At 50.3% G+C, this 25,838-nt stretch overlaps 1 protein-coding gene across 3 annotated transcripts; it reads left to right on the forward strand.

Annotated features, from left to right (window-relative positions):
* The first annotated feature begins 1,716 nt into the window (after positions 1 to 1,716).
* On the forward strand, positions 1,717 to 25,838 carry PLIN3 (perilipin 3). Of its 3 annotated transcripts, XM_036848004.1 has the most exons (9): positions 1,786 to 1,844; positions 3,531 to 3,658; positions 4,437 to 4,518; positions 8,083 to 8,281; positions 8,434 to 8,516; positions 13,908 to 14,205; positions 20,154 to 20,353; positions 22,478 to 22,603; positions 25,032 to 25,838. In XM_036848004.1, exons 3-9 carry the CDS (start codon positions 4,453 to 4,455, stop codon positions 25,374 to 25,376), a joined length of 1,317 nt encoding a protein of 438 aa, XP_036703899.1. In that variant the 5' UTR covers positions 1,786 to 1,844; positions 3,531 to 3,658; positions 4,437 to 4,452; the 3' UTR covers positions 25,377 to 25,838. The 3 variants fall into 3 exon arrangements, with proteins under 3 accessions (XP_036703898.1, XP_036703899.1, XP_036703900.1); XM_036848003.1 differs by lacking the exon at positions 3,531 to 3,658 and having other exon boundaries at positions 1,717 to 1,844; XM_036848005.1 differs by lacking the exons at positions 1,786 to 1,844; positions 3,531 to 3,658 and adding an exon at positions 4,280 to 4,299.

Raw genomic sequence — 25,838 nt, forward strand, 5'->3', positions numbered from 1 at the left:
GCTCTCCCTCCCCTCACTCTGACTCAGCCACGTAGGGTTTTGGCTGCATCTCCAATCCACCAGGCGTGGTTCAGCCTCAGGGCCTTTGCACGTGCTGTTGCCATCATGAGGAATACTCTTCTCCAGATCTCTATGGGGCTCCCTCCTCTCCTCCCTCATTTCTGTGCTCAAATGGCACTCTGAAAGGCCACACCTGACCACCCTACTAAAAAGTGTAGCCCCCACATTCTCAATCCCAGTTCTTTGCTTTTCTTGGTAGCATTTACCAACACCTGACCCGTTATGCATTTCACTCATTTATCTAGTTTATCATCCATTTCCCCACTGGGTGGTGAGCATCACAAGGCTGGGATCTATTTTACTCACTTCTGTGCTCCCCTCCCCAGCACAGCAGCTCAGGAAGAATTGTTGAATGAATGAGTAGGAAAAATGAATGAATGAGTGGGAAAAAAGGCCTGCCGCAAATGTGAAATTTTTATCTGCTATAATTTTATATAACTGCTTTAATCATTTGTGGGTTTCAGAGTCACTTAGGAATCGGACAGACTGCATGTGGTTACTTAAATATGTATATTCAGTTTCTTGGTGGGCAACAGCCATATGGTGCCAGTGGCCACTATATTGGGTGGCACAGAGTTCTAGAACATTCCTCTAATCTCAGAAAGCTCTATCACACAGTGCTAGTATAGACCCTCTCAAAAAAAAGAAAAAAAATGCACTAGTCACAGACACCCAATTATTTCCATGTTCTTTCCGGAGGTTCCAGAATTCCCACCCCAACACACATAATTTAGCAGAGGTGGCAAACTTGTGGCCCCTGGACTGGATATGGCTCCATTGGGTTTTATTTGGTCCAGAGGTTTTTTTTTTTAAGAGGCAGGACACTTTGTCTACAGTCTGGAATCCCCACGGATCTGTGAATACGTGGGTGGGTCTCCCCCAAGGTAAAGCTCTGCTCCCTCTAGGCAGGGCATGCTGTCACTTTTTTAGCAGAGGCATTTACCTCCTGCCTGGCCCCTGGGGCCATCTGAGTTTGAGACCTTGGTTTATAGACGAAGAGAATAAAGGATTTTTTTTTTTGGTGGGGGGTGGTGAAAATCCAAGTGAGCACCTTCAGGAAGGGGTTGATCCAGGAGTCAGAGATCCAAGAGTTGGCCCCTGCACTGTCCCTGGATGACTGTCTCTGGGCCTCGGTTTTCTCATCTGTAAAATGGGTATGATAAAGGGATACACAGTGTTGGGAGGATAAAGTGATACACAGTGCTGGGAGGATAAAGTGGCATGACACAGGTCAGGGCAAGTTGCTCATAATGCTGGGTCCAAGTTGGCTCCATCACCCTCACGCGGAGTGGGGAGAGGGTGAGGAGGGGCGGAGGGGGAGGAGGGGAGAGGGGTGGCCCCTGACACGCGGGAGGCATCACGCAATGCTCTCTGAGTTCCCACGGCCTCGATCTGGCCACTGGAGAAAGAAGGGCGGGGGACCCCAGGATCGCACTCACCTCACAGGGCCGGATTCCTAGGGTCGCTGGCAGGGAGGGGCGTCCCTTGGCTGGATCCGGCGTCGTACAGGGGTCGCCCACGGGGTGCACAGTTGGCAGGGCGCGCGCCCGCGAAATTCCAGCCCTTCCCGGACTTCACTTGTTGCTCCAACGTCCGGAGCCGGGCGAGGGGCGTGGCCTGGCTGCGGGCGAGCCCCCCCCCCCCCCAACCAGATTGGTCCTTCAGCCCGTCAGTCCCGGGCGCCCGCCCCCAAGCATAAAAGCCTGCCTTGGGCTGGCCCAGGACGGTTTTGGAGCTGGCCTTGAAGTACTGGTCACCGCGCACTGGACGTCCCGTTGACCGCGGTGAGAGGCGAGGGCCCCCGATTAAGTGGGGGCGGGGGCCGCCGAGTCCTGGGGTGCCCCAGGGGAGGAAGGGGCAGGAAGGGTCTTCCTGGGGGCTCTGCTTGTCTTTGCGGCCTGGGGAGGGGTCTCCAGGCTGGGCTGAGCACACCTCCCCCCCCAAAAAAAATCCAACTTCTGGAACAGGCTCAGACTTTCAGACTCTCTCCTCTTAATATCTAGGACTTTCGGGGGGGGTGCGCGAACAGAGCCCCCTAGAAGTGGCAGTATCAAGCGGTGGGGGAGGGTTAAGTCTCCAGTCCCAACCACATCCTCTTGCTTTGCAAACGCACTTTGGAGGCAAGCCACAGCCCATTCCGCACGGAATTCCGCCCTCTCTGGGTCTTCAGAGTGGGCCCCCTCCTTCCCCCCACCAGGGGGCAGTCCCTCTGCCTAGCAAAGCCCCTTCCCCTCCAAATGGTTTTGCCGCCTGGGGACTCGGCCCCTCCCTTGATCTTCTGACCCCCGCAGCTGACCCTGGCGAGGTCTTGGGGCAAGTCCCGCCCCCTTTTCCTGGGTGGGTATGGCCAGTGGATTGCACAAAGTGGTGGTGGGAAGGCCTACCCCCTTATCTGAGTCCTTGGGACCTTTGTAAAACCAGAGCCTAGGCCTGGGGTCCGTCCCTGGGAACTTTGGAAGTTGGAGCTTCACATTCCCTGGCTGCAGCTGGACGACTGCGTGACTCCAGGCAGTTTCAGCCGGTTCTCGCTCTCGCTGCTGGGGCCAGCTGCACGCAGGTTGCTGACCCCAAGGACTTTAATGGGGGTGCTGACATCTGCAATGGGTGTCCTTGGTTAAACCAGTTCCAAAGGAGTTGATGAACAAAAGGGATGGGAGGGAGGACCTCGAAGCTGCCCAGGTGAGCTCAGGCTGCAGGGAAGGTGAGGGGAAGAACAGGAGTCAGGTGATGATCACTAGGGGTAGGTGTGCCTCCTTGCCCCACTTCCCAGCTGGGGGACCTTTGTATGAAGCAGAAGCTCAATCCTGGCTAGTTTCACCCGTTTCTTTGTGGCAGGCAGAGTGGTGTGAAATGGATCTGTTTATTGAGCACCTACTGTGTGCCAGGCACCAAGCTACGTTCCAGACTCTCCTCTAGTCTACAGGGACTCGGTGCTAGGAACGGTTATCCCCATTTCATAGACATGGCAAGTGACGCTGTGAGAGGGGGTGCTGCCTTCCCAATCTCCTACAGCTAGGGAGTTGCAAAGCTGGGATTAGAACCCAGTTTGGACTGTAGACCTGGTGCTCTCAAAGCATCAGTTTGCTGGGTTCCACTTGGGGGATAGCAAAACACGGTGTCTGGAAGGAAATGCTCAAACTCAAGGTCAGGGGTTCACCACAGGCTTATCCCAGAATGACCTGGGGTGGGCTGGCTTCCATGGCAGTCCAGTGGTTAAGACTCTGTGCTTCCACTGCAGGGGCATGAGTTCGATCCCTGTCAGCTAAGATCCCACATGCGTGCGTTGTGTAGCCAAAAAAAGAACGACCTGGAGAACCAGACTTAAGGCAGGTTTAGCCCCATTTTACAGATAAGAAGACTGAGGCTAGGGGAGAGGAAGCTCCTTGCCCAACATAGCACAGCATGGGTGGAGCTGGGACTCCTGAAATCTAATCTGACAATGCTCTAGCTGTCTCATCTCATTTGGCCAGGAAAATGGAGCACACCTGTGGCTGCCATCTTGCCTGCAAATGTGTGCATTAGAATCACCCAGGGAGCCTCCCTTGCCTTCCCCACATCCCTGAGACTGACTTGACTGTCTGCAGAGGGGCCAGGAACGGTATCTCTTTTTTTTTTTTTAATTTAACTTTAAAAAAAAAAAAAACAACTTAACTTTTTTTTGAACAGGTAATGTTATCTACCTGGCTCAAAAGTCAGAGGCCTGCCCCAGCTACCCGATCTTCCTCCCTGAAAGGTGGCCACTGTAACAGTTTCCTGTGTCTCTTTAAAGATTCTGTCAAATACAAGCAAAAACTTTAGCCCCACTCACACCTTTTGTCTCTTAACAGTATCTTGGTCCCCGTCAATTACATGTAAGCTTCCACACTTAAGCCACTGGCCTGGGCTACCACTGTGATTTCCTTTAGTCCCCTTCTGTTGGGCAACCAGATTGTTTCCAGTGTCTGTGGCCAACACAGGTACACACATCTCTGTTCCACGTGGCAGTACCAGTGTGGGACTGTCCCCGCAGTGAGGTTTCTGGGTCAAAGGGAAGATGCCTCTTAAAACCCAGTAGTAATGGACAAATTGCCGTCTACAGGGGTTTTGCACCATAGTATTGATAGAGGTGAGCCCTTGGAGGGCTGTGCACAGACCTTGCCCTTTAAGGTGCGGCCCCGGGATCAGCTGCATGAGCAGCACCTGGGAGCTTGTTAGACTTTTGCTCTGCTGGATCAGCACCTGTTTTGCACAGGCTCACAGGTATGTCTCAACAATTGAGAGGCTAGGGCTCTAGGAAATTGGGGGCGGGGGTGGTCAGAGGGCAGGTGTGAACCCGGACATCCCCCTGGAGGGAAGAGAGGAGCAGGCTGTACCCTGACTAGTCTTTCTGTTCACAGTGCCTGCTTCTGAGAAATGTCTACCAACGAGACAGAAGCCACTGCCAGCCCCCAGGTGTCAGCGGAAGAACCGGTACAGCAGGTGAGGAAGGTCTGGGATGTGTGGAATGAGGCTTCCCACCTGGTGGTGCCTTGGCAGGGAGCTGATGGCAGCACAGGGTGGGGTCAAGAGACACCCTTCCGAGTGGGTTGGGCAGAGCCATTATACTAGCCCCTAACAGGTGCCCCACTAATAGGTGGAGGTGGGAGAGCTGGGGATTCCAAGGGCTCTTGGGAGAGCAGGGGTACAGCTCTGAAGCTGCCTGGATCCCCCAGGTAGACCTTCCCTGTCTCTGCAGGTCCTCTTAGGGTCCTCCTTTTAGGAAGCCAGTTTCTATCCCACCTCCTTTCCCCAGTTTAAGTAAAAGCCCCTTTTAATAAACAGCTTTTTAAAAATTAGGTATCATTCACACACCATAAAATTCACCCTGATGAAGAGTACTACTCAGTGATTTTTAGTAAACTACCCAGTTATGCAGCCATCACCACCCCACCGGAAATTTTTCATCTCCCCCAAAAGAGACCCCATACCCATTAGCAGTCGCTCTGCATTTTCCCTCCTCCTGGGAGCCCCTCTTCTGGGTTCTGTCTCTATGGATTTGCCTATTTTGGACATTTCATAGAAATGAAAACATACACTACGAGACCCTTTTGTATCTGGCTTCTCTCACTGAGCGTAATCTTTTTGAGGTTCATCTGCATTGTAATATCTGTCGGTGCTTTGTTCCTTTTTTATTTATTTTTATTTTAAAATTAATTTTTATTGGAGTATAGTTATTTTTACAATGTTGTGTTAGTTTCAGGTGTACAGCAAAGTGATTCAGTTATACATATACATATATCCACTCTTTTTCAGATTCTATTCCCATTTAAGTCATTACAGAATATTCAGTAGAGTTCCCTGTGCTATACATTAGGTTCTTATTAATTATCGTGTTCCTTTTTTAAACTTGTGGTGAATTACGCATAACATAAAAATATACCATTTTAACTGTTTTGAAGTGTGTAGGTCAGTGGCATTAAGTATATTCACAGTGTACAACCATCATCACTATCTAATTCCAGAACTTTCTCATTACCCCAACTCAAAACCCCATATCCATTAATAGTCACGCCCATTCCCCTCTCCCCCAGCCCCTGGCAACCACTAATCTGCTTCCTGCTGAGGGATTTACCTTTTCTGGACACCTCATATAAGTAGAATAAGTGGAATCATTTTATAAAAGTAGAACCTTCTGTGTTAGGTACCACATAAGTGGAATCATACAGTAGTTGTCCTTTTGTGTCTGGCTTAGTTCACTGAGTATAATGTCCTCAAGGTTCTTCCATGTTGTAGATCTTGTCAGAATTTCCTCTTTTTTTAATAAATTTGTTTATGTATTTATTTTTGGCTGTGTTGGGCCTTCGTTGCTGCCCACGGGCTTTCTCTAGTTGCGGCGAGCAGGAGCTACTCTTTGTTGCAGTGCACGGGCTTCTCATCGCGGTGGCTTCTCTTGTTGCGGAGCGCAGGCTCTAGGCGCGCGGGCTTCAGTAGTTGTGGCACACGGTCTCTAGAGCACAGGCTCAGTAGTTGTGGCACATGGGCTTAGTTGCTCCGTAGCATGTGGGATCTTCCTGGACCAGGACTCAAACCTGTGTCCCCTGCATTGGCAGGCGGATTCTTAACCACTGTGCCACCAGGGAAGTCCCTACTTTTAGTTTTTTGAGGAATCACCATAATGTTGTTCATAATGGCCACACCATTTTGCATTCCCACCAACATCATACAAAGGTTCCAATTTCTCCACATCTTCACCATTACTTTTTAATTTCTGTTCATTTGATAGTAGCCATCCCAGCGAGTGCGGGGTGTGAGGTTGTAGCTCATTGTAGTTTTGACTTGCATTTCCCTAATGATTTGTGATGTGGAGAATCTTTTCTTGTACCTGTTAGCCATTTGGAGACTATGTATTTTTAAGAACATGCTTTAGACCACATTTTCTTTATCCACTCACCAACTGATGGACATTTGGGTTGTTTCCACTTCTTGGTCATTGTGAATAAGGCAGCTACAAACATTCGTGTACCAGTCTTATGTGGACGTGTGTTTTCCTGTCTCTAGGGTAGAATCTTAGGAGCAGAACTGCTGGATTGTGTGGTAAGTTTGTCATTAATTTCTGAAGAGACCTCCTGGGCAAACCCTGGAGGAGGACTGCCTGAGTCCAAGGTCCAGCTTTGCCACTGGCTTGTTTTGTGATCTTGGGTGACTTCCTTAGCCTCTCCATGCCTCAGTTTACCCTTCCATAAAGTTGGAATAATACTCCCAGTCTCCCAGGACTGGCGATTAAGTGAGCTAAAACGCAAATTCTACAAATAGCCCCTGTGAGAGTTAAGCCTTCTGCCTGCGTCTTCACACGGGTCATCTTTGCAGCTCCTTCAGGACAGAAATGACTTCCCATTTTATGGATCGGGAAACCGAGGCTCAGAAGGCCTGTCCTGAGTACTCAGTTCTGCTCTTGTAGGGTAAGAGTGGCCATATTCAATATATAAATGAATGGGTGTGGCCATGTGCCAATATAACTTTATTTACAAAACCAGGTAGCGTGGGATATTATTCAGCCATGTAACAGAATGAAGTACTGACGTGCAATGCAATGTGGATAAACCTTGAAGGTATGGTCAGTGAGAGGAGCCAGACACAAATGGACAAATCTTGTGTGATCCCACTCACAGGAGGTCCCTAGAGGAGTCACATCCACAGAGACAGGAAGTAGATGGTTGGGGGCCAGGGGCTGGGGGAGGGGCTTGGGAGTCAGTGTATCATGGGGACAGAGTTTCAGTTTGGGAAGATGAGAAAGTTCTGGAGACAGATGGTGGGGATGGTTGCACAACAATGTGAATGTACTTAATGCCACTGAGATGTGCGCTTAAAAATGATTTGAATGGTAAATTTTAAGTTATGTGTATTTTGCCACACTTTTTTTTTAAAAGGAATGAAGCACTGAGACACGCTACCACACGGGTGAACCTTGAAAATGTTACTCGGTGAAAGAGGCCATACACAAAAGGCCACATGTGTGATAACATTGTTGTGAAATGTCCAGAACAGGCAAATCCACAGAGACAGAAAGTGGATTCATGGTTATCAGGGGCTGGGAGGCAGGAGCGTGACAGCCAGTGGGGACAGGGTTTCTTTTTGGAGTGATGAAAAAGTTCTAGAATTAGACAGTGAATGTTGCACAACCTTGTGAATACACTAAAAACTTCTGACTTGTGCATTTCAAAATGGTGAAATTTTATGACGTGTGAACTAGATTTCAATAGTGCTGCTAGGAAAAAAAAACCAGGCAAGAAGAAAAAAATCAGGTGGTGGACGGGACTTCGTCCCCAGGGGTCCGTAGTTTCCTGGCTTCAGTTGTAGACCCTGAGCTCCAGGACAATGGGGTTCTTGTGTCATGTCACTGCCTGGCGCAGTGGGTGTCAAGGTCATGTTCAAACAAGTGGGCTATGGGGACCAAGATACAGGAAGCGCCCGGCGGAACCCCAGAGTCCCTGACTTGTGCAACCGCGTGGGTGCAGAGGGAGGGGAGGCGAGCCGTTTCCCTGGTCTGAGCTGCCCTGCCCGCAGCCCAGCGTGGTGGACCGCGTGGCCGGCATGCCGCTCATCAGCTCCACCTGCCACATGGTGTCCGCCGCCTACATGTCCACCAAGGAGAGCCACCCCCACGTCAAGACTGTGTGCGACGCGGCGGAGAAGGGCGTGAAGACCCTCACGGCGGTCGCTGTCAGCGGGGCGCAGCCCATCCTGTCCAAACTGGAGCCCCAGCGTGAGTGAAGCCTGGGAGAGCCTGGACCCGCCCCTCCTGGCTATTTCCCGGCGGGGGGAGGCGGGGCGGCGGTCTGAGGACCTTCCCGGCCCGAGGGACGCGCATGCGCGGTAACATCAGCTGTCTGTCTCCCCTCCCCCGCTGCTCCGCAGTCACATCGGCCAGTGAATACGCCCACAAGGGGCTGGACAAACTGGAGGAGAATCTGCCCATCTTGCAGCAGCCACCGGAGAAGGTGACTGACCGATGCCGTGGGGGGAGGCGAGGCGGGGTGGGATGCTCAGCTGAGACGGGGGGGGGGGGCCTGCCTAGGTATCGAGTCTGTGGTCCCACCTTAACCAGAGCAGATGAGTGGGACAGCTTCCTCCCTGACCCCTCCTCTGTCCCCAGACCCCCACCAGGCAGCTGCAGGAGCATTCTGAACACCAGCCAGATGGGCCCTAAACCCCCTCGTGTCTCCCACCTGGCCCAGAGCAAAAGCCAAAGCCTTACTCATGGCCCTGCCAGATCTGGCCCCGCTGCCTCTCTGCCCTCCCCGCCCACCTCACTTGCTCCATTCCGTCTGCGCTGGCCTCCATCCTCCTGTTCAGTCACATCAGCGCCCATAGATACCAGACATGGTGATGGAAACAGAGTCCTTGCCCTAATGGAACTTTCATTCCAGGGAGGCGGGGAAAGCAAATACAGTGAACACACCCATCTCAGTGCTACCCCAGGATGTTTGCACCCGCTGTTCCTTCTTCGTGGACCAGGCTTCTGGGTCTCTATTCTAATCTCACCTCTTCGGAGGCCTTCCCTTCCCTCTTAAAGAAGGTCCTTCCAGTTCAGCTCTGCCCAGTAGAACTTTTTCTATACACCTTCTTTCTGTGCACCATCCAATATGGAAACCAACAACCATATGTGGCTGCTGGGCCCTTAGAATGTGGCGAGTGTGACTGAGGAACTCGAATACTAATTTTAGTTATTTTTATTATATTTTTAACATTGGGATTGTTCTTTTTAAAATTTATTTTTATTTATTTTTTTAAATTTGGTTGCACCGGGTCTTAGTTGCAGCAGGCGGGCTCCTCAGTTGCAGCAGGTGGGCTCCTTAGTTGTGGCTCAAGGGCTCCTTAGTTGTGGCGTGCAAACTCTTAGTTGCGGCATGCATGTGGGATCTAGTTCCCTGACCAGGGATCGAACCCAGGCCCCCCAAATTGGGAGTGCGGAGTCTTAACCCCTGCGCCACCAGGGAAGTCCCTAATTTTAATTATTTTAAAATTTTAAATAGCTAATTTTAATTATTTTAAATTGAAATAGCCACATGTGGCTTGTGGCTCCTGTATTAGCATCATTCACGCTACATCAGCTTGTTGTTTGTTTGTTTGTTTTTAATGTCTATTGGAATATAGTTGCTCTACAATGTTGTGTTAGTTTCTGCTGTTCAGCAAAGTGAATCAGTTATACGTATATCCCCACTTTTTTAGATTTCCTTCCTATTTAGGTCACCACAGAGCACTGAGTGGAGTTCCCTGTGCCGTACAGTAGATTCTCATTAGTTATCTGTCTTATACATAGTAGTGTATATATGTCAGTCCCAGTCTCCCAGTTCATCCCACCGACCCCCCTCCAGCTTTTTGGTTTAACAGCTTTCACTGAGATATAATTCACGTACCATACATCTCGCCCATTTAAAATGTACAACCCAGTGGTTTTAGTACATTCAGATTGTGCAGCCATCATCATCCCTTTTAGAACATTTTCATCACCCCAGAAACAAATCCCACATCCCTTAGCTCCTTCCCATCAACCCCCAGCCCCTGGCTCCCACCATCTACTTTCTGTCTCTGTGGGTTTGACTCCTCTAGGGACCTCCTGTGAGTAGAATCAGACAGTATTTGTGCTTTTGTGTCTGGATTATTTCACTAAGGATCACGTCCTCAGGGTTCATCCATGTCGTAGCAGGGGTCAGAATTTCTGGGTGGACCACATTTTGTTTCTCCGTACTTCCGTCAGTGAACTCTTGGGTTGTTTTCACCTTTGGGCTGTTATATACCCATGCTGATTGCAGCAGCATTCACATGTTGCGTTAACTTTTTTTTTTGGCTGTGCCGCGCAGCTTGCGAGATCTTAGTTCCCGGACCAGGGATCGAACCCCTGCCCCCTGCAGTGGAAATGCGGAGTCCTAACCACTGGACCACCAGTGAATTCCATGCATTAACTTTTAAAAAACGTTTCAGATAGTGTGTTACATAACTGCTTATTTGTCTCCCCAGCTGGGGTGCGGGCACAGACTGTCTGCTTTGTTGCTGTGCCAAGTGCCCATCACACAGCCTGGCACGTAGGAGATGCTTGTTAAACACTCACGTGCTTCATCGCGCCTTTTTCCTGGTGGGACGGAAGTGCCGCACTAAGGCAAATCTGTTCATGTTGAGAATCCTCCCACCAGAAATAGGTGTTCCCTGGTCAGGGGCGGTGGAACACGCCAGCCTCTCCTCCCGTTCCCTTAGGCTTTCTGCTGAGACCACCTACTTCGTCAGGCAGCTTATTCACCCGCTAGCTCTCGAGCGCCTCCTGTCGGCCAGGGACCGCGATATGTCATGTCCCCCAAGGGCAGCCCCGTTACACAGAAACGGAGTGGGCTGGGGAGCATTGGAACAGAACCTGAACCCATGTCTTACCACAAAGGGTGTTAACAAGTTGGGCATGTGGAAGGTGAAAACGGCCACATCCAAAGAATGATGGAGAATCATCGCCCAGGAGCCACCTCCTTAGGGCTGAGTGCTTGCATTCTCCTCCTGTCCTGCCAGTGTCACCAGGCCAGCATTCCTTCTGTTTATAGATGGGATGAGCTCAGGGTGACATTGGGAAAGGTTGTCCAACAGAGCGGCCACTCTGAGCTCCTGACTTCCTGGGAGGCTCTCTCTTCTTCTTCTTTTTTTTTTTTTTTTGGCCCTGCCTTGTGTTTTGCAGAATCTAAGCTCTCAACCAGGGATTGAACCCAGGCCCTTGGCAGTGAACACCCCAGGTCCTAACCACTGGATCGCCAGGGAATTCCCATCGTGGGAGGCTCCCTTGATTCTGGGCCTTGTGAGGTTCCCCTTCAGAACGAGGTAGCTCTCCCTGGTCCTGTGGGACAACGGTGTTGTCAGAGCTGGGATTTGAACCCGGGCCAGCGTGAGCTACGTGACAGCCCCACTGTGTGCTCAGTGAGCTTAGGGCTGGTGTTCAAATCTGACAACCGTGCCCTCTCCCCCCAAAAAGAGACTGATTCCCATGAATAGGAGGGTTTAGGTGTTAAGAGGGGCGCCAGCTTAGAAGGGTAGGATGGGAGGGGGCATGGTTTTTAACTTTCCAGAGTGCTCTTTGGGTAGAGATCTATTTAAAGACTTAGATTCAAGAACACCAGGCATGGATCAACCAGTACCCACTGTGTGCTGAAGCGGCTTCTCCAAGGATGCAATGCAAAGCTAGTCCAGAAGTGGGCAGATCTGGCCTTCTGCCTGTTTTTGTAAATAAAGTTTTATTGGCACACAGCTGCAAACAGTGGCTTATGCATCATCTATGGCTGCTTTTGCCTGAACACCGGCAGGTTTGGGTCGTTGGGACAGAGACCCTCTGGCCTGCAAAGCTGAAAATATTTACCATCTGGCCTTTCCTGGAGAAAGTTGCTGACCCCCTTTAACCAGTCAAGGTTACAGGCAGGAGAATCAAAATACCAGGTTAAAATTCAGGTTCTGCTCCTTAGCAGCTGGACAGCCCTCAACACAAGCTGCTCAGCCTCTCTTGGCCTTGCTTTCTCTTCTGGGGAATGTGTACACTCCTGTGTCTTGGAGATTTGCTGAAGTGGGTTCATCACCTGAAGGCCGAGAACATACTAAGTGTTGGTTCTTTTTTTTTTTTTTTTAATTGATTTTCATTGGAGTACAGTTGATTTACAATGTTGTGTTAGTTTCAGGGGTACAGCAAAGTGAATCAGTTATGCATATACATATATCCACTCTTTTTTAGATTCTTTTCCCATATAGGCCATTACAGAGTATTGAGTAGAGTTCCCTGTGCTATACAGTATGTCCTTACTAGTTATCTATTTTATATATGGTAGTGTGTATATGTCAATCCCAATCACCCAATTTATCGCCCACCACTGAGTGTTGGTTCTTAACGTCTTAATACGAGCTTCGGGGATCCACAAAATGCTCTGATGTTTTGGGCACGTCACCAGTTCGCAATGGGGAGTTTAAGGTAGTTAACGTGTTAAATTGGCAGTTAATGGAGACAAAATGTTTGGTTATTTGGGCATGTGCATAAAATCCCTCCTGTTGCTTTATCTTTGTTTGCTTTTGGGTTTTTGTTTTTTGTGGGTTTTTTTGGCTGCATTGGGTCTTCGTTGCTGCACGCGGGCTCTGTCTAGTTGTGGTGAGCGGGGGCCACTCTTCGTTGTGGTGCGCGGGCTTCTTATTGCGGTGGCTTCTCTTGTTGCGGAGCACGGGCTCTAGGCGTGCGGGCTCAGTAGTTGTGGCTCGCTGGCTCCAGAGCGCAGGCCCAGCAGCTGTGGCTCACGGGCCTAGTTGCTCTGCGGCATGTGGGATCTTCCCAGACCAGGGCTTGAACCCTGAAACACGGAGTCCTAACCACTGGACCACCAGGGAATTCCCCTCCTGTCGCTTTAGTGTAGCTCTGAGCGTCTCATTCTAAAGCGGGGTCCCTCTCCCTCAGCACCACTGACACTGGGGCCAGTCATTCTCTGTGGGGGGCCGTCCCAGGCACTGCGGGGTGTTGATCAGCATCCCTGGCCCCCACCCACTCAATGCCAGGAGCCCCTCCCCCTGCAAGTCGTGATGACCACAGATGTCCCCAGACACCGCCCAATGTTCCCTGGGGGCAGAACCACCCTGGATGAGTAGTGCTGTCCTGAGGGACTTAACATACTGATTACCGGTTGAAACAGGATTGCAGTTCTTAGTACAGGATTGGAGTGGTCCCTTCTAGGGATGTCGCTAGTTTCCGGTGTCACACTGATTCAGTGCTTGAGCCAAGCACTGTTCTAACCCTGTGATTTAGCCGGTTAGGGCTGCTGTAACAAGTACCCCTAACAACAGACATTAATGCTTGCACAGTTCTGGAGGGTGGAATTCCGAGACAAGGTGTCGGCAGGGCTGGTTTCTCCGAGGCTTCTCTCCTTGGCTTGTAGATGGCCATCTTTTCCCTGTGTCCTCATATGGTCATCCCTCTGTGCATGTCTGTGTCCTAATCTCTTTGTATAAGGACACCAGTCAGACTGGATTAGGATCCACTCTAACGGCCTCATTTTACCTTAATTACTACTTAAAGGTCTCATCTCCAAATACAGTCACATTCTGAGGTCCTGGGGGTTAGCGCTTCAACACCGTTCAGCCCCTAACACCATGGGGAGAAGAAGTGGAGGCCCAGAGAGGTCGAGTGACTAGCTTGAGGCCACACAGCTAGGATATATCAAGCCAAGGTCTCTAACCAGGCTGTCTGGCTCCAGAGCACATGATCTTAACTGCTTTCACCCTTCAGGGTCATCCTGGAGCTGGAACTCCTCCCTTCGGCCCAGGGTGCAGGGTGGGGGTACCCAGGTACGAAGGGAGGACGGAGATGCTGATGCTGTCCTTTCTCATAGGTCCTGGCAGACACCAAGGAGCTCGTGTCGTCCAAAGTGTCGGGAGCCCGAGAAGCTGTGTCCAACACGGTGTCCAGCGCCAAGGACACCATGGCCTCCCGGGTGACCGAGGCGGTGGATGTGACCCGGGGTGCTGTGCAGAGTGGCGTGGACATGACCAAGTCCATGGTGACCAGTGGCGTCCACTCGGTCATGGGCTCCCGCGTGGGCCAGATGGTGCTGAGCGGGGTGGACACGGTGCTGGGCAAATCGGAGGAGTGGGTGGACAACCACCTGCCCATGACAGACGCTGAGCTTGGTGAGTGCAGCCCACAGGGCTGGGACCCCTCCCCAGACCACCCGACATGGGGTCCCTCTCAGCCACCAGGAGTCTGTCCATCACATGCTGTCATCTCATCCCTGCCCCCTCTCCCCATCTATCTTAGCCCACCTGGACCGGCTCGGTTCCCTCTGCCCTGGTCTGTGGTGCCTGTCCTCCCTGAAGCAGCCTCCAGAGGGCGCCTGTGAGCACTCAAGTCAGGCCCCTCCAAGCCTCCCACCTCCCGTGGGTAAAAGCCCAAATCCTCCTGGAAGCTCCCTTGTACTTACCTGCCTGCCCTCATTCATTCTACTCCAGGCACAGTCCTTCTTGCCCATCCTGGACCGTGTTCCCACCCCAGGGCCTTTGCACTGGCTGTTTCTTCTACCAGGAACTCTGCCCTGACATCCAGATGTCTCATTCCTTTCTACCTCCAGCTCTGTGGTCAAATGCCACCTCCCAATAAGGCCTATAAAATTGCACCATCCCTCATGCATGTTGTGTGCTGAAACCTCCCCCCAGGCCCGGCTCTGATTTTTCTCTTCACCACTGGTCGTCAATTCCACAAAGCAGAAGCTATGTCCTTCCTGAGTCTAGAACGGGGCCTAGCACTCAGCAGGTGCTCAAATCCCCAAATAAAATCACTCAAACTCTTCTCTATCGTTCCCCCACCCCACCCTAGGCATATATTTGTTTGTTCAAATGTTCCTTGAGCGCTGGCTGTATGCCACGCCCTCTCTAGGTCCTAGGGATATGTCAGTGAACAAAGTTCTGCCTTCGTAGAACCTAAAGTCTAACGTGTACAGAAATCAGATTTAAGGAGATGTTTCTGAGGAAGTGACTTTGCCCTGTTGTGCATGGAGGGAGGGAATGAGCTGTGCAGATGTCAGGGCAGAGGCGCAGGGAACACAGACCCGGGTGCAGGGCCGTACCTGGTCTGTTGGAGGGACAGCAAGGAGGCCCGTGTGTCTGGAGCAGAGTGAGCGAGGGGAAGAGAGGGAGGAGGGGAGGGCAGGGAGGGGACCGGGCAGGTCGTGCAGGGCCTTGTGGACCACAGGGAGGACTTGGGCTATTACCACAGGGAGGTGGGACCCTGGAGGGCTGTGGGCAGGGGGCGGGGCCTGACTTGGTACTCACTCACGCCCTCTGGTGGCTGCTTTTGGGAGGACAGACTCCGGGTGAGGAGAGGGTGGGAGCCAGGGGAATCCGGGTTCAGGTGAGCTGTGATGGGGCTGGACCAGGTGGTGGTAGGAATAAAGAGAAATAGACAAACTGGGGATAAAAGTGTTGAGACAAAGCAGCCAGTCTTACTCATGGTCTCATACCCATGGCTCTTGGGGTTGGCCTTGACCCCGCCTTCTAGAGACGTCCTTCCTTTGCACACATACCAGGAACTTCCAGCCGGGCCAGCAGTTGCAGACTCCAGTGCCCACAGCAGCAAGGGCCCACGAGGGCCATGTGTAACCAGACACCATGCTCCGTCCAGAGGGAGCAGCCTCTCGGCTCCGGCCAACTTTAGCCAGAGCTGGTTTGTTTGAATGAGATGCCAAATATTTGGGATGACTGGAAAGAGTTGAAGACAGACTAGATCAGGGTTTCCCAGCTGTCGTTGGAGCCAGGTCATCGTCTGTGGGGGGCTGTCCTGGGCACTGTGGGGTGTGGAGCAGCCTCCCTGACCCCACCCAGTCGATGCCAGGAGCACCCCCAACTGTGACAACCACAGATGTCCCCAGACGTCGCCCAGTATACCCGGGGGGCAGGATCACCCCCAGGTGAGAACCAGTGCTTTGCCTGTTCTAGAGCTTCATATAAAGGGAATCATATGGGAATTCCCTGGCGGTCCAGTGGTTAGGACTCCACGCTTTTACTGCCAAGGGCGCGGGTGCGATCCCTGGTCAGGGATGCTACAAGCCACGTGGTACAGCCAAAAAAAAAAAAAGGAATCATGTGATTCCCTCATGATGGGTAAACAGCTCCTAATCATTATCTCCAATCTCTTTTTCCACTGGGATTGCAACGTGTCACTGTTCTAGCTGTTAGCTGGAAAACTTCCATGGACAAAGTTCTCTGTTGCAATCTTGATTACCCCAAGGTACGGTTTATAGAGGAAAAGCAGGGCAAGTAGTTAACGTTCCCCCTTTTTATTTATTGTGGTATCACAGGCTGGTTTACCAGCACCCTCCAAGAGTGCGTAGTGGGTTTTTACATTATAGGTTTGAACACGAAGATTAACACGACGTATTGCGATCCGAGGTATTTATTTTATTGACGCTTCACTTGTCCTGTTATTTTCGATTGCTTGGCGTCCTCCTTGAGCTGACTCTGAGACCCCGTGATTCTCCCTGGGAATCCTCGGCAGAAAGTCATGGTCCCTCGCCTTCTGGAGAAACTTGATGTTCTAGGTGGGGTGATGTTCCTGGTGGGGCGACGTTCCAGGCAAATGATCTTAAGCCCTGCAGCGTGTGGCTTGAGCATAGCGTGTCGCTTGTCCTTTGTGTTTTCAAAACTTGACTCCAAACCTCTTGAAGGAGGGGAGCTGGCTGATGTCTTCCGTCCTGTATCCCAAGTTCAGTGCCTGCTGGCCTCGTGTAGTGCTCAGACCAAGTGAGACTTGGCTATGGGTCTTGGCCCGCAAAAGTAGGGGGAGAAGCAGGCGTTGCTGGGAGGCAGGTTGTGAAGCAGGCCTGGGAGCTACTGCAGAGAACAGATCTGTCTGACCAGCTTCGACTCTCTGCGCTTTCCTTTGTGTCCATCCACCAAGGGTGAAATCACCGTGCACAGTGGTGCTTGAGGTACTGGGGAGGTCTGTGAGTAAAGGTGCCATGTTAGAGCTAGGATATTACTCGTGGGCTTGGGGCAGGAGCACGGCCCTGCCCCCCCCCCTCCCAGTTCTCCCCTTTGCCAAGGGCACCGCCCCCTCCAGGGGCCCTGCCAGCTTGCTTTGACATGCCTAGGCTCTGCCAAACATCCTTGGCCTAAATAACAAAGCTGCTTTCACTTCCAAGGGCAGAGCTCCCGGGTTCCCAGAGGGCCGTGGAGAAGTTCTGGCCATTAGGATGGGTTCAAACTGTTGCTGGTTTGGGTTTAGTCTTTGCAAACCTGCCTTTGGTGGGAGAATGGGGCAGAGTCTGTTTTTCCCAAGATGCCAGCTTTTATTTTCGCTGCCTCTAAATGTCCCAGGTGTTTGGGTTTTTTTGTTCAGTTTTTAACTTATTTTTTAATCTTTTTGTAATTTATTTTTATTTTTTTAATTAAAAAAATTTTTTTAATTGAAATTTAGTTGATTTACAATGTTGTGTTAGTTTCAGGTGTACAGCAAAGTGATTCAGTTGTATCTATTCTTTTTTAGATTCTTTTCCGTTATTGGTTGCTACAAGATATTGAATATAGTTCCCTGTGCTATACCGTAGGTCCCTGTTGGTTATCTATTTTGTTCAGTTTTTAAAATGTCATCATGAAATGACTCTTCTGTGACATCCTTGTCCCCCAGCCGACTATGTTAGACTACCTCCAGGCCATCTCCGGCCCACCGCCTGCTTTTGTAAATAAAGTTTTATTGGCACACAGCCACGCCCATTCATTTACATTTACTCTATGGCTGCTTTTGAATACCAATGACAGAGTTGATTAATTGCACAGTAGAGCCTGCAAAGCTGAAAATATTGACTGAACTGGCCTCTTACAGAAAAAGTTGATTAATCCCTGGATAAGAGTATGTTCTTCCAAAATTTTGTAATGTTTATACTGTCAACGAAAATCAATAAACAGCCAATAATAAGAAGAGAAAAGAGTTTTATTTGAGCCAAACTGAGGACTATACCCCGGAAGCCTGCTTCCCAGATAACTCTGAGAAACTGCTCCTGAGAGGCAGAGTTTTCAGCACAGTTTTTTATCTTGTCAGAACAAAAAACATTAAACAAGTCAGGATTACATTTCTTCAAGGTTTCAAAAAAAGGAACAGACCAGCATGTACACAACGAGTCAGTATGGCCTTGGCACCTAGGAAGGAATCTTATCATCAAAGGAGGACCAGCATTTTGGTGTCCCAGGAAGGGAGACATTTAATCTTGATTTTGAACATGGACATTCTTTACTTCTGGCCAACGTGCCCTTTTCTTTAATAATTAAAGCAGATGTACAATGTAGGTTTGATAGGCCACAAAAAGGCTATTTTAGGTAGCATCAAATTCAAGTTAACTCAGGTATAAGCCAGAATGACTTCCCTATCTATATCTTAATATGTGAAAATTTCTTTTATCAATAGAAACAACCGAATTCCCCTGACTGAAGTCTTACCTTGATTGAGCAAGGGGTCGATGGCACCATGTGGGATTTTGTTGCTTGATTTTCCCCTTTCTTTCATTGCTGGAACAGTGCCCAATCCAAAGGAGAGGCGTATTTAGGTGGCTAAAGTGGAGATCTCACTCATCAGACCAGCCCCGCTGTTCCTGCCTGACCAGAGCATATTTCTTGCGTTATCTTGGTGATGTGTACTCCCTGTTCTGTTTATTTGCTATTCTTTCAGTCAACTTTGCCAGATTCTTTTAGAAAGGGAACTTTATCACTTACTATAAACAGATAAACTACAAATAGGTAATAAGAATAGCTAAACATTCGTTCATTTGCGTGCCTCTCTGAAGGCAGTGAAATCCTGGAGTCCTAACCCCTGGACTGCCAGGGAATTCCCCAGATTTCACATTTTAGACATTTCTAACGCGGGTGGTCCTACAGAAGGGAAACTGAAGCTTATTGGCCAAATCACTTCTGCATCCAGGGGGCCACAAACATTTTCTTGACAGGCCAGGTAATAAATAATTTTGGCTTTTTTGGGCCATACGGTCTCTGTCGCAACTATGCAATTCTGCCATTGTAGCACAAAAGCATAGACAGTAGGTAAATGAATGGTTGTGATTCTGTGTCATTAAAACTTTATTGATAAAGGCAGATGGCATTCGGCCCAGGGGCTGTAGTTTGCAGACCCTGCCATAGGGCCTTACAAAGCCAGTGATTTATTAGGACCGGATTTAAACTCAGATCGGGTTACTTACAAAGCTCAAACTTTTATCACTACTGTAGTAAAGTCTAAAGGGAGCAGGATAAGATAGGATCAAATTATCAAGACAGGTGGATTTCCATCCTGTTGCCTTGTAACTTTATGAGTATTTTCTGGACTAGATAGTCCGGACTTTCCCTTAACTGCTGTGAAGATGGTTCTCCTATGGCTTAGACTTCTCTTCCCGTCAAGTATCATGGTTAAGAACGTGGGGCCTAGCTTCAAATCCTGATTTGTGACGTCCCAGCTGTGTGACCTTCGGCAAGTCGCTTAACCTCTCTGAGTCCATGTTTCCCCATCTGTAAAAATGGGATAACGGCGTCTCCCTCTTAGAACTGTTATGATTTAACAAGAATGCCCGCAAAGCACCTAGAACATTGTGAAAGATTGGCCACTATTAATACATGTTAGGCGCTAATACAGGCAGAATTGGCCAACTTTTTTCTGTAAAGGACCAGATAACGAATATTTTAATCTCTGCAGGCTAAGAGGCCACATATTCCACCTCTGTTGTTTGAGAGCAGCCATAGACAATGTATAATGAACATAGACAGTTGTATTCATGGGTCGGGTTGTCCTGAGGGCCGTAGTTTTCAGACTCTCGTGCTAGTCTAAGGCCTCCTTTTTTTTTTTTTTTGCCATGCCTCACAGCATGTGGGATCTTAGTTCCCGGACCAGGGATCGAACCCGTGCCCCCTGCGTTGGAAGTGTGGAGTCTTAACCATTGGACTGCCAGGGAGGTCCCTAGTATAAGGCCTCTTAATCCTGGGATATTCAGTCCCTATCATACCCATTTCGCAGATGGGGAAAACCAAGGCAGGGAAATCCTTTTACACTTGCAGACCCGGGGCACAAACTCAGCCTTCACAGTGCTTCTCCTGCCTTCCCCCCGCAGCCCGGCTCGCCACGTCCCTGGAGGGCTTCGACATCGCCTCAGTGGCCCAGCAGCGGCAGGAACAGAGCTACTTCGTGCGTCTGGGCTCCCTGTCAGAGAGGCTGCGCCAGCGTGCCTACGAACACTCTCTGGGCAAACTGCAGAGCACCAAGCAGAGGGCCCAGGAGGCCCTGCTACAGCTCTCGCAGACGCTCAGCCTGGTGAGGCCCGCGGTGACGGGGGCGCTGGCCAGCAGCGTGTGTGCCAACGAACCCCTCCCCAGCCTAGTGGCTTATTCCTCCCCACACATCCGCCTGGGCTTGCTCACGGGGCCGCAGTCCTGGATGTGTTTGCTGGGGCTGCTGTAACAAAGTCCCACACACTGGGCAGCTTAAACACAGACGTTTATTTTTTATTTATTTATTTTTTTCACTATTTTATTTATTTTATTTATTTATGGCTGTGTTGGGTCTTCGCCTCTGTGCGAGGGCCTTCCCCAGCCGTGGCAAACGGGGGCCACTCCTCATCGCGGTGCGCGGGGCCTCTCATCATTGCGGCCTCTCTTGTTGCGGAGCACAGGCTCCAGACACGCAGGCTCAGTAATTGTGGCTCACGGGCCCAGTCGCTCCGCGGCATGTGGGATCCTCCCAGACCAGGGCTCGAACCCGCGTCCCCTGCATTAGCAGGCAGACTCCCAACCACTGCGCCACCAGGGAAGCCCCACAGACGTTTATTGCCTCACAGTTCTAAAGGCTGGGAGTCCAAGATCAAGGTGTTGGCAGGGTGGTTCCTTTTGAGGCCTCTCTCCTTGGTGTGTAGACGACTGTCTTCTCTCTGTGTTCTCACCTGGTCATCCCTCCATGCATGTCTGTGTCCTAATATCCCCTTTTTATAAGGACACCAGTCATATAGGATTAGGGCCCACCCTAATGACCTCATTTTAACTTAATTACCTCTTTAAAGACCCATCTCCAAATACAGTCACATCCTGAGGTCCTGGGGATCAGGGCTCCAACCTATGAATTTGGAGGGGACACAGTTCAGCCCATGACAGGTTGGCTGAAGACTGGGTCTCGGTGTGGTCTCCTCCTCCATCAGGGTACCTCAGGCTCTCCCCCGGCTGTGGCCTGAGGGATCCAGGTACAGCGGGAACACGTGAGCACTTTTTTTAAAAATTTATTTTTGGTTGTGTTGGGTCTTTGTGGCACGCGGGATCTTTCGTTGCAGTGCGCGGGCTTCTCCCTAGTTGTGGGACTCGGGATGAGCACTTTGTTTGTTTGTTTGTTTAAATTCAGTTTTATTTGAGGTATAACTTACATTTTACACACAATGAACATCACCCCTTTTAAAGTATACAGTTTGAGGAGTTTTACAAATATAAACAGACATGTAACCACCACTGCAATCAAGATGTGGAACATGTTCATCACCCCAAAAAGTTCCCTCCTGCTGCTTTGCAGTCAGATCCTGGCCCCTGAAGTTTTTAATTTTTCTGTTCTCTAAAGAGGGAAATTTCTAATTTCTTTCCTTGTTTGCTGAGCTTCTACTCAGTACTATCTCCTCTCTCTTTTTAAAAAAATTTTAATTGTGGTAAAATACACATAAAATTTACCATTTTAACCAATTTTAAGTGTATAGTTCAGTGGCATTCAGTACCTTCACACTGTTGTGCAACAGTCCCCACCATCATCTCCAGAACTTTCTCATCCTCCCAAACTGAAACTCTGTCCCCGTGAAACCCTGGCTCCCCAGCCCCTCCCCCAGCCCCTGGCCCCCACCATCTACTTCCTGTCTCTATGGATGTGACTCCTCTAGGACCTCATGTGAGTGGAATCAGACAGTATTTGTCCTTCTGTGTCTGGCTTCTCTCACTGAGCATCACGTCCTCAGGTCCATCCATGTTGTAGTGAGTGTCAGAATCTCGTTCCTTTTTAAGGCTGAGTAAAATATTCCATTGCAAGTGCTTTTTAAGCCTCTGCTTACGCTCACATCTGCTTGTGTCCCATTGGCCAAAGCCCGTCACGTGGCCAGGCCCACTTGCAGGGCGGGTGGGGATGGGTGGGGGAGAAACAGGCAAGATGGGAGGAGCTGCAGAGAATCTGTGGCCACTTTCTTTGCAAGTACCACACGGGGCACAAGCATGTTGATGACCCTGAAACCCACAGCCTGTGGAAACACTCTGTGAGAAAAGCAGCATCCCTCCCCCTTCTCTCCCCATCTCAGATGAAAGGACCGCCCCCGCTCCCTCTGGAATCCCGCATCTCCCAGGATTCCTGTGGATTCCCATGCGCTCTGCTGGTTTTGGTCAAGCGCCAAGGCAGCCACCCTCTCTCTCTCTGCTCCAGATGGAAACCGTCAAGCAGGGTGTCGACCAGAAGCTAGTGGAGGGTCAGGAGAAACTACACCAGATGTGGCTCAGCTGGAACCAGAAGCAGCTCCAGGGCCCAGAGGAGGATGCAGCCAAGCCAGAGGTACCCACCAGGGGGGCGGCATGGGATACCTGGGGCCCTGACTTCCCTCTCCCCACCTCTGCTTGATGGACCTACCTTCCCGGAACGCTTTCCCCAGCCTCGCCTCCCATTAACTGCCTTCAGGACCTGATGACACCTCCTCCAGGAAGCCTGCCTGGATTTCCACTCTTGGGTACAGGCGTTGCTTCTGAACCATGGGACGCCTGATAGTGATGGGTCTCAACCTGCTGAATTCTAAGCCATGCCCCATTTACTTGAGTCCTGACTCCTTCCCTACCCCATCCCAGTGTCCCGTCACATCCTTCAAATTCACCTGCCCGGTTCTAAGTGTCAGCTTCTCACTAACGTGCTCTGGCCCCTCCAATCTATCCCAGGCATTGGCCTCTTGAACGAGCCCTGACTTTTGCCACCTGTGCTGTCACTCATCTAAGCTTTCACTGAATCAGTACCTTAGACGATTCTCATGCCTCATTCTGAACCATAGTCCCTCTCTCTTAGGGACTCATAATATCCTAGCACAATAGCTTCTCAGCTTTACCTCTCTGGGCCTCGATTTCCCCATCTGTGAATGGGATATAGGACCGTCTGCCAGGTTGTTAAGGTGAAATGAACACGCATGTTCACAGCAGCATGAGTCACGTCAGCCAAAAAAGTGGAAACGGCCCAAATGTCCATCAACAGGTGATGGACAAACAAATGTGTCCCTCCACACACGGGAACATCACTCAGCCGTGAAAAGGAGAGAAGCACTGACACTCGCTACCACATGGATGGACCCTGAGAACAGGACGCTGAGTGAGAGAAGCCAGACACAGAAGGACACACAGTGTGTGATGCCACTGATGGGAAACGTCCAGAACAGGCAAATACATAGACACAAAAAAAGTGGGTTAGTGTTTGTTGGGAGCTGGGAGAGGGGGAATGGAGAGGGAGTTTCTTTTGGGGTGATGGAATGTTCTGGAATTAGAGGTGCTGGTTGCAGAACCTGGTAAATGTACTAAAAAAATGTACACTTAAAAGGGTGAATTTTCTGGTATGTGAGTTATTTTATATACATACATATACACACACACACATTGACATGTAAGGCACATAGTAAGTGCTAAAAAATAATATTTATAAGGTATGGTGAATGTCTCTATAAATGCAAAACTCTTCAGCATTCAGACCCCAACCGCGAAAAACCGTCTCCCTTCCCCCCTCAACTGCTGAACGCAGCAGCCAGAAAATAGATATTGGTTCTGTCGGCACCTCCCTGCCAGGTTCAAAGCCAGAGTACGCAGGTGACCAGGCTCAGGGCAAAGTCTTGCCTCCCAGCCTGCTTTGATCTCCTCCCTGGCCTGGGGAATTTTCAAGGACCCGATCTCAACTGCGGTCTCCCCCACTGCTTACAACTTCTGCCTAGAAAGTTCTTCCAGACCTTCTCATTTTTTTAAACTTTAAAAAAAAAACAATTTTATGGAGATATAAAATTCAGAATCTTATACTTTAAAAAAACGTTTTGAGGTATAATTCACATACTGTACAATTGACCCATTTAAATTGTACAATTCATGGGTTATGTGACTATCACTGTAATTCAGAGCATCTCTATCACCCCAAAAGGAGATCTTCTCCCCAATAGCAGTCAGGCCCCGTTTCCACACCCTCCTCCATTCCCGGCAACCACAAATGTACTTTGTCTCTGTGGACATTTCATGTAAACGGAATCACACCCTGTGTGTCCTTCTGTGTCTGGTTTCTCTCACTGAGCATCGCATTCTCTAGGTCTGCCCACATTGTAGTGAGTGTCAGGGCTTCACCCCTTTTTATGGCTGAAGACTGTTCCGTGTGTGGATGGACCACAGTTTGTGTCTCCATTTGCCAGTTGATGGGTTGTTTCCACTTTTGGCTACTGTGAATAACACCCCTTTGAGCATTTGTGTACAAGTCTTTGCATGGACGTGTATTTTCATTTCTCTTGGGTGGATGCGTAGGGGTGGAATTGCTGGGTCATATGGTAACTCTACAGTTTACCATTTTGAGGAACTGCTAGACCATCTTCCAAAGTGACTGCACCGCAAGATACGAGGGTTCCAATTTCTCCCCATCCTCGCCAGCATGGGGGTGAGGGGGTATCTGCCTGTGGGTTTGAGTTGCACTTCCCTAATGATTAACGACGTTGAACATCTTTTCATGTGCTTCTTGGCCATCTGCGTATTTCTTTGGAAAAATGTCTATACCTGTTTTTCAATTTGATCAGTGATTATCTCGCACAGTTTGAAACTCAGAGAGCCCGTATTCTGAACCACCTGTGCTCGACATCCCCTCCTGGGGAAAGGTTTTCCCCAAGGTGGACGGTAGAACCCCCATTTTCTCTTTCCCGGGCTCTGGGTCCAGTTACCCGCAACTCAAAGGGTCCTGATGGTCGCCCTCCGCCCCTTCTCAGCAGGTTGAGTCCCAGACGCTCACCATGTTCCGTGACATCGCCCAGCAGCTGCAGACCACCTGCGCCTCGCTGGGCTCCAGCCTCCAGGGGCTGCCCGCCCACGTCAGGGACCAGGCGCTGCAGGCTCGCCGCCAGGTGGAGGACCTCCAAGCCACCTTCTCCGGCATCCACTCCTTCAAGGACCTGTCCGGCAGCATCCTGACGCAGAGCCGCGGGCAGGTGGCCAGGGCCCGAGAGGCCCTCGACCACATGGTGGAGTATGTGGCCCAGAGCACGCCCATCACGTGGCTGGTGGGACCCTTCGCCCCCGGAATCACCGAGAAAGCCCCAGAAGAGAAGAAATAGGAGAAGCAGGAGGGAGGCTCGTAGGGCTCGGGGCCCCTCACTGGGAACACACGTCTCTAACCCTTCTGGCTCACCTCAGCTGCCACCTCGGGAAACCGAGGTCCTCAAAACCAACCAGTACCTCACCCTGTCTGAGCTTGGAGGAAGCATGTCCTGGGCATCACAGTGGTCACTAGGACGAGATTTCCAGAAAAAAAAAAAAAATTTTTTTTTCTAGAAGGTTACAGAAAAACTTTTTTTTTTCTTCCTCAAAAACCAGGAATATAGCTCTTACATCCCACTCCTTTTTCTACATCAAGGCCCCTGGATATCAGCCTTGAGCTAAGGGACTTGGACTTCTGTGAAGTGGGCCTCCTGGGGATGGGGTAGGGGCAGAGCAGCTGATACTCATTCTAGAGCTGAAGGGGGTTGAGGCCTTCCTGGCGGGGCTTCAGTGTTGCCTTAATAAATCTTACCTGCAGC

This window comes from Balaenoptera musculus, chromosome 3 (genome assembly GCF_009873245.2).
Source record: "Balaenoptera musculus isolate JJ_BM4_2016_0621 chromosome 3, mBalMus1.pri.v3, whole genome shotgun sequence".
In the NCBI taxonomy this organism is placed as follows: Eukaryota; Metazoa; Chordata; class Mammalia; order Artiodactyla; family Balaenopteridae; genus Balaenoptera; species Balaenoptera musculus.